The following is a 7797-nucleotide window of genomic DNA, read 5'->3' as shown; positions in this document are numbered from 1 at the left end:
AAACAATGAAAACTTCGTTTGGTTTTTGGTTTGATTTATCTGACTGTTACTTCATCATCCGAAATTGTAATGTGATGATAGTAGTGTGACTAGTGTTCTTGAGCATTACGGCCCTCGTCAGATGCGTCTTATAATTGGGAACTAACCATGGCGGACAGCGCTAAGTGAAAACCTCCTGTGAAACCTGGGTTTTCTGCAAAGCACTTACAAGAAAATATGCCACGTCACGAGAAAGCGTTCGGATATTAATCAGTATTCAATAAAACTAGTAAACTAGTAAACTTTAAATCAATTCATGTATCACAATTGTGTAACTTACGCAGCCAAAATGCAGTCTTGGTATTAAAAGACATCGACGACAACAAGAGTTGTATTGTGCTTATAAAAACGTATATAGATACGAAAGGCGAAATTTCGGCAAAGAAATATAGAGACAAATGTCGAATTTTATAAAACAAAAAACAAAAAGAAGTTGAAGATAGTAATGCGATGGAGGAGTTCGAAAATCCGTACTGACCAAAAATTGAAGAGCTTCGATATGTTTATTCAACAAAATAATGCATTTGACAGCGAGCTGCACGAAACGGCGGAAGAAAATTTTAGAGAAACTGAAAAACTAGCTGAGATAATCGGAGAAGTAAAAGAAAAAGGTACCAGCAAAGCAACTTAAAGTAGATCAAATGCTGGCATAGTAAAGGTTAGATGTGATGGTTAAAGCACCTGTAATTAAAACGGCTTTGCCTTGAAGTGTAAAACCGGAAGTTAGATGAAGGAGTCAAAGTCTAAACTCGATATAGTGAAGAAAGTAGATCCCAAAGTATTGAAGATAGCATATGCGTGCGTTTGCGAAAACAATGGCATAATATTGAGTAATGGTATTGGAGAAGATGAACGTGTGAAAGGAAAGACGACCATCGAAAAATCTACGCCAAAAGACACTCAAGAAATTGTTTCTAAGAATAAGAATATTTAACATAGGCTTTGGCAATGAGAGTGAAGAGAGTATTAGTAAAACGACAGTTGTTTAAGAGTCATTAGGAATAACGAAGTTAAATAACGATAACCTACCTAAAAGGATAAGATAGGGGGATAAGAAGAAAGAAAGATAAGAATGTTATGATTCAGACGAACACAAACGTGCTTGTTGAAGGAGGGAGACTGTGAGATGTAGTATTCGACAAATCGTAATGTATTTTCTTGTTACTCTCTAAAGCATTGTATCTCTGGTAAGCTAGCTCAACTTTTTTAAATAAAACATATCACATATTTTGTTTCTGTTATAACAATTTCAATGTGTAGATATACGATTTTCTAAATTTTATTTCCATTTATTTCTATTACTTTTTGCAGTGTTTATAAGCCATTACCAAGAAACTAGCTATACTTGATAATGAGCAGAAAAAAAAAATTTAAATGAAAAAGGATTATACATAGTACATATGAATAGCAAAGGAACAAAGATGTAGGCGAGTAATGTTTTTGTTTTTCGTTCTACACATATTCCGTCATATTGGAAATTGACGCTTTTTTATATTATTTATGAATCAATTTAAGTAGATTGATTTTTTGTTGTTGTAAATATGGGAAGATAGTGGCAAAACAACAAAGTTAGAGCATGAAGAAAATAATAATCAAAGGAAAGTGTCTAGAAGTGTATATATTAATGGTGAATTTTATTATCTTTTCGAGCCCCAAGCATTATTACTGGGCACCGGCACACGACGTTGACCAGATTCACGTTGTATAACATCCATAATGCTGGTAACTGGAAGCCAACACTACGAAGAAAAAATGCATTACTTTATTATTGATTTTAAGTGGAAAGAAAAAAATGTTTGGTTTAAGAACAACCCACCCTGTCTCTATAGGCCGTAGCTACGACATTACGATTTGGTTCAGCATCATAAGCCACAGATTCGACGCCAAACATCTCACACATTTCATGAACGAGTTGTCTCTTTTCACGATTCATGGTGGGAAATGAATGCGAACGTGATTTCTGTTTACTCTCTTTGGCCAATTTAACTAATGTGGTTAAGGCTTCATGAACAGATTTCACCAAAGCCGGGTCACGCTTAGCAAAATTACGTATAAATTCAGAATATTTTGTCATTAATTTTTGCGGTAAATCGGGATTACGTGTCTGCAAACCGACAGCTAGACGGCGATTACGTTCCATCAAGCGGCATTCATCATTACAATCAAGAGTTTTGTTGGTTTTATTAGAAAACTTGACTGGAGCTAAAATCTCACTCAACTCCATGTAATTACCGCGTTGCATTTCAGCCATAGACGAAGCCAATTGAGCAGTAGCAATGCGACTGTACTCACGTGCTAACTCATGACAAGGACGCATCTGTTTACGATGACCGCACTCGCACTGAACCTCGACCTGGAAGCGAGGGAAAAATTATAAACTCCTTTCAATTGTTTTCTCATAATTTCTTACCATTTCCTTGCACTGGGTTTCAGGACAGTCGCCTTCATGGCAAGGGGCCATGCACTTATGACCGCATGATGCTCTCAGTATGGGACAACTTTGCTTGCAAATCTCTCCTGCCACCTGGCAAATACCTTCGTGACAAGTTTTTATACATTTATGTCGACCACACGGCAACGGTTTATTGCAAGCCATGCCGCAGCTAAAACTCTGTTGTGAGCATGGAATGGTTTTGCGCTGCTCATGTTGCCCGAAACACCATTTAGTGGTAAACATCATGCATGGAGGACAACTTGCAGCAGAGTGGCAATTGTGCTGTGGAGAATGGTCGCAAGGATGCTTACGTGAACACGGCCTCTTGCAAAGCGGTCGCTTAGTGCCGCAAGGCACAGGTGGGTAGATAACCTCTGCTCCGCATTCACAAAATAATTCCTCAAATGAAGATCGGTAACATGGTGGGCAATTACCGCGATGACAGGGTTGATCACACTTATGCTTGCCGCACGACAATGTATAATTGCAAGGCAGTGGACAAATATGATCAATGTCAATGCAGCATTCCTGATTGCATTTATGTTTACCGCAAGATCGTTTTTTAACACAACGCTTCTTACACCGTGCGTCATCAGCCCTTGTGCTTAAGTGACGACATTTTATCATTTGATCCATATGGCCGCAACGGCATTTAACTGCAGTCTGCTTATTACAAGGTGGACAATTGCCCAAATGGCATTTGCTGGTGCAGTGATGGGGATGAGCCGGTTTGCCGCAGCGCAAAGTTTTACCACAAATACCTTCACATAGTGGAATGGGGTCCAAGCAAGAAGTCCGCTGTTGAGGAACTATAGGCATTTTGCCACAAGGACAAGAAGTCACTATTTCAGGTGAAAGTTTACATGGGCGACATTCACCAGCATGGCAGCAATCTTTGCACTTGTGATTACCGCAAGCCAAGTCCTTGCCACAGGGTTTTCCACATGAGTAGACGTGTTTATCGTGGGATTCACGAGTACAAGCCACCTGACGTTCCTGCTTAGAACAGTGGCATTTCTGTTCTACCTTTTCCTTGCACGGTGGACATTTGCCCTGATGACATATTTCTTGACATCGGTGCACTTCGCAATTCAATAACTTGTCACAGATGGCATCACATTCTACGGTATCTTTTACACAACATTGCATAATTTTAGTTGTTTTCCCGCATCCACATTCTCGCTTAACATTGGCTTGACAAGGAGGGCAAGGTCCAGGATGACACAATAAAGTACAGGCATGCGTGCAATTTTCAACTCGACTGCAGACTTCGCCGCATGAATGAGCCAAATCTTGCCTGTTCTGCAATGGATTCTTTATCTTGCCGCAAAAACAATAGTAATCGCGCGGCACTTCTTTCACAACATTCTGACAAGCTGGACAACGCCATCCATCATCTGACTTGGAAGATGAGGCCCATTTGACAATGCACTGTAAGTGCAAAATATGATAGCAATTGTGACAGGACCAAACACCCTGATGACCCTTGATCGGTTCAACACACACCAAACACTCTAAACGTCTCGTTTCAATGTCTCGTATCAATTTTTCACGTTGCGATAATTTCTCATTTTCTGGATAGAATTTCTTCGGTGAATTACTAATATGCAACTTCTTTTCAGGTGAATGCAATGGACTATCTTTGATGTTGTCAGTTGAGTACTTCTCCTCCACTCGAAAACCATTAACGCGATCACGGTTCCGATTCCAATCATCACGTCTTTTGCTGCTACGATAGCTATCGTAACGTTGATGATAGTCACGATCACGATTCACACGGTGATGTCCGTGACTATTATAGCCTCTTTCGGAACGTTCTCCCCTCTCTACATAGCGTTCAAAACGATCTTCACGATCCTGATAGTCCTGCATACTACCTCCACCACCAATACTACCACGACTACGACTGTTCTGGAAACGCCTTGCTTTCTCTTGAACAATTTCTGTTTGGTGAATTTTATCTTCGTTAGCGTCGTTCGTTAACTTATTGAGAGTACCGCTTGCCTTTTGTACCATTCCTGTTGATGACGATGATGAATTGGAATTAGGCGAGCAGTCATTCCGTTGATTATCCAAAAAATTACGTGAAAATCTTTCCATATTTTTTTCGATACGATTGTAAGATTTTTTTTGAATGTGGGGATTGTAATTACTACTTCCTCCATCGTCATCTGTTTGTTTTTCTATTTTATCTTGAGATGTATCATATTTTTGCGCACTTTTAACGAAGTCCTCTTGTCCTTTTACGGTTAATTTCTGCTCTTCCTTCTTTGCCAGGTTTTCTTCGGTTTGTGAGCCGCATTGAGAATTACTGAAAGCAGCCGCCAGATCAGTTTTCTGTTCATCAAATAATACATTATCTTTGTTATTCCATATAGTTTGATTTTCGTTCAACGAAAGTTTATCGAAACGTGGCACAAATTCAGGTGCGTTTACTTGTAATTTTGTTGCTGTAAAATCGAATCCTGTCGCGAATGGATTTGCATAGTACGTGGTATTGCTATTGAAAGGCGTATATAATTGTTCGTAACTGTTGCTATTGTTTATGCTGTTGTTGTTGTTGTTGTTATTGCCTCTATTGTATAAATTTTGTGCTGCTCCCCCCGTATATATATTATTAGAAGATAGACCATCACTAAAAATGCTATTTGCAGCATTTTGATTATATGAGAAACCCAAGGGATTTCCAGGAGAATAATACTGAAAAGTTAAAAGTTAGAATGGGATCATAAGCTGCTGTTCAAGCAAACAGATGAGTCATATTTAAAACTTGTGACAAGTTAAATTTAAATAGATTTTTAAAAAAATTACTCACATTTCGTTGGTAAAACGAATCTGCTCCAATAGTGTTGGTGTTGTTATTGTACGAGAGCTTGTTAACCCCCAGTAAATCATCCCCAGTATTGAAAACATTGGTTAAGTTTGTGTAAGCCGTTTCGTTGTTTACCATTTCATCCTTACCGCCACCATTAGTTCCCAATAAATTATGTTGCATGATGAATTGATTAAAATTTACGTAATTGTTACTTTTGCTATTGCTCTTGCCGAAAGAGGAAAGCCCCAATGCACCAGGGCTATTATCGCCTTTATCTTCAACGCCATCTCTCCTGTTAAAAACCTCACTTGCTGTCACGTCATTATCGGAAGATGTCCCAAATTCTGGCCACAATTGTGACAGCGACGGCTGATGTATTGTTTGCTGAGTTTTAGAGTCAGCGGCCGACATGACTGACGGCCTTTATTTGGGGAAAACACGTTGTCCGTTTTTAATGATTTTTCGGCTATTAACTTTCTATATCTACGAAGGCCTCATAAGGCCAAAATGGTTTTCCACAAGAATGCAATACCGTCTTTCTTTTCGTTTTAGTCACTTCTAATATGAAAATGTAAAAAAAAAAAAAGAAATGAAAAGAATATAACCTTTCTTGGGCCCACGTAGAGCGGCACGCTTCGTTTGTGTGTGTATTGCTCCTTTTTTCTTTTTTTATTACAAACGAAATAAAAATTAATTGTCAGATATTTCTAGATGCATTTGATAATGTTTCAATTTAAATATCGTGAGATGTTTGCTCTCTTCTGTATAAATATCAAAATTTGTTATAAAATATGTGCAAGAAAGCAATACACACACGCAATAAGGTTTCGGATGATTTTGCACGATTTTTTTTCTTTTGTCAATTTCACCAAATGCGATAATTTTTTATTCTGTTGGCTCATAAAAATACAAATGAAAAATTATCGATGTGCACCGTATTGATGACACACAGTCTTGCATTTTTATGTACGCAAAACTAACACTCAATACTGAGACTTTACGTAAACAAATGTTAATGCGTTATCAGAAAGAAAATAAAAAGTTTCGAAGTAATAAGTTTTGCATCAATTAGTATGAATATTCGTTTTCGCAAATATATTTCTTCGACTTATATATATATTACATATTTCATACAATTATCTGTGAGGTAGCAGAACTTAAAATTGGAAAGTTTAGTGCAAAAGTTAAGATGTAAAAGATGTAAACTTCGGAAGCTAAAATAACACAAAATACTCCAGCAGAGAAATGGAGTTGGCGTAATTGCGGATAAGCCGACTTTCAAATGAAAGGTCAACAAAAGTAACCGGGTTGAAACCTTAATATAAACGCAGTTCGTCAAAGCATTGCACACACAAAAGAACTTAACTCTCCACCAAAATAAGTTTGACAAAAAAAATCAACAAGTATTTTTTCGTAAGTGTTAATAAAATTTTACAGGAACCGTCGGCAATTAGAAGAATTGCGGGATTGCTCGAACTCTGTCGTTTTTCCAATTTCGTTGAATTAAATTTAATACTGAAACATTTCTGAATTTGGTATGGCCTGAATTCTTACCACCTCTTCAGGATAAGTCCTTCTTCTTAATTAATAAATAGCGATTATATAATAAATCAATCCGCATTTGTACTTTCCATACTTTTATTTGATCTGTTGATCTTAAAATTACATTCCGGATTTCAGAAAAACGTAAGATTACGGAAACTAGCTCACGACTGCTACCATTAACAACAAATGTCGTGGCTACATCAAAACATTTTGTCTATATATGATTCCTAATATTTTGAGGCATGTTTAACACGGCGAGAATGCTAAAAATATCCTTTGTATATACAAAAGAATGTTTAATGTTCAGAACGTTATGAACATAATTCTATTTAGCAATACAAATCTGAATACATGTAAACATAACAATGCCTAATAAAATTGAGGCATTACCGTTTATTCCGCGTTTTTCCTTCAAGTTACAAGTGCTTGCAAGAAAAATTAAAATTAAAAACAAAGTTAGTCTGAAAATTAGTGCCAGTCCAAATTTGTGTTTGGTCAACACTCAAATCAAATTTTAATAGCTTTCTAATACACTCAAGTTTGGCAAGTTTGGTTTGTATTGTTTGCTGAGTTTCAGAGTCAACTGACTGCTTTGGAACGGGACGGTGGACGAATGTAACCTCTCTTGGGTTCACGTAGAGTGTATCGCTCATTTTTTTATTTCAAACAAATTCGAAATTGTTTGAAGTCATTAGTCGCGAAACGCTCTCTCTCTCTCTCCCCCTTCTATTTAAATATCAAAATTTGTTATAAATGTGTGCAAGAAAGCAATACACACACGCAGTAAGGTTTCTTTTCTTTCGTCAATTTCATCAACTGCGACAATTTTTTATTCTGTTGGCTCATAAAAGTACAAATGAAAAATTATCGATGTGTACCGTATTGATGACACTCAGATTTGCATTTTTATGTACGCAAAAGTAACAATTTCAATAGTGCAACTTGTACTTAAACACATGTTAAA

The 7797-nt window shown here is 37.2% G+C and overlaps 1 protein-coding gene across 2 annotated transcripts; it reads right to left on the bottom strand.

Annotated features, from left to right (window-relative positions):
- Positions 1-1266: 1266 nt before the first annotated feature.
- Positions 1267-6196, bottom strand: LOC119633508 (protein shuttle craft). 2 transcript variants are annotated; one of them, XM_038027098.1, is made up of 5 exons: positions 6103-6196; positions 5289-5843; positions 2450-5173; positions 1856-2392; positions 1267-1778 (listed from the first exon to the last, which is right to left on the bottom strand). In XM_038027098.1, exons 2-5 carry the CDS (start codon positions 5697-5699, stop codon positions 1677-1679), a joined length of 3774 nt encoding a protein of 1257 aa, XP_037883026.1. In that variant the 5' UTR covers positions 5700-5843; positions 6103-6196; the 3' UTR covers positions 1267-1676. The 2 variants fall into 2 exon arrangements, with proteins under 2 accessions (XP_037883026.1, XP_037883027.1); XM_038027099.1 differs by having other exon boundaries at positions 5289-5846; positions 6105-6196.
- Between the last annotated feature and the right edge of the window lie 1601 nt (positions 6197-7797).

This window comes from Glossina fuscipes, unplaced genomic scaffold (assembly GCF_014805625.2).
Source record: "Glossina fuscipes isolate IAEA_lab_2018 unplaced genomic scaffold, Yale_Gfus_2 2, whole genome shotgun sequence".
NCBI classification, from domain to species: Eukaryota; Metazoa; Arthropoda; class Insecta; order Diptera; family Glossinidae; genus Glossina; species Glossina fuscipes.
Note: the sequence above shows the minus strand (reverse complement) of the source record. Positions and strands in the feature narration are given on the sequence as shown.

Excerpts from the sequence above, each read along its gene's own strand:
- LOC119633508 (XM_038027098.1), bottom strand. The coding sequence starts at position 5,699 with ATGTCGGCCGCTGACTCTAAAACTCAGCAAACAATACATCAGCCGTCG. Across the intron at positions 2,393-2,449 it reads AAACCCAGTGCAAGGAAATG|GTCGAGGTTCAGTGCGAGTG; the intron begins GTAAGAAATTAT and ends CCTCGCTTCCAG. Across the intron at positions 1,779-1,855 it reads CTACGGCCTATAGAGACAGG|TGTTGGCTTCCAGTTACCAG; the intron begins GTGGGTTGTTCT and ends TTTTCTTCGTAG.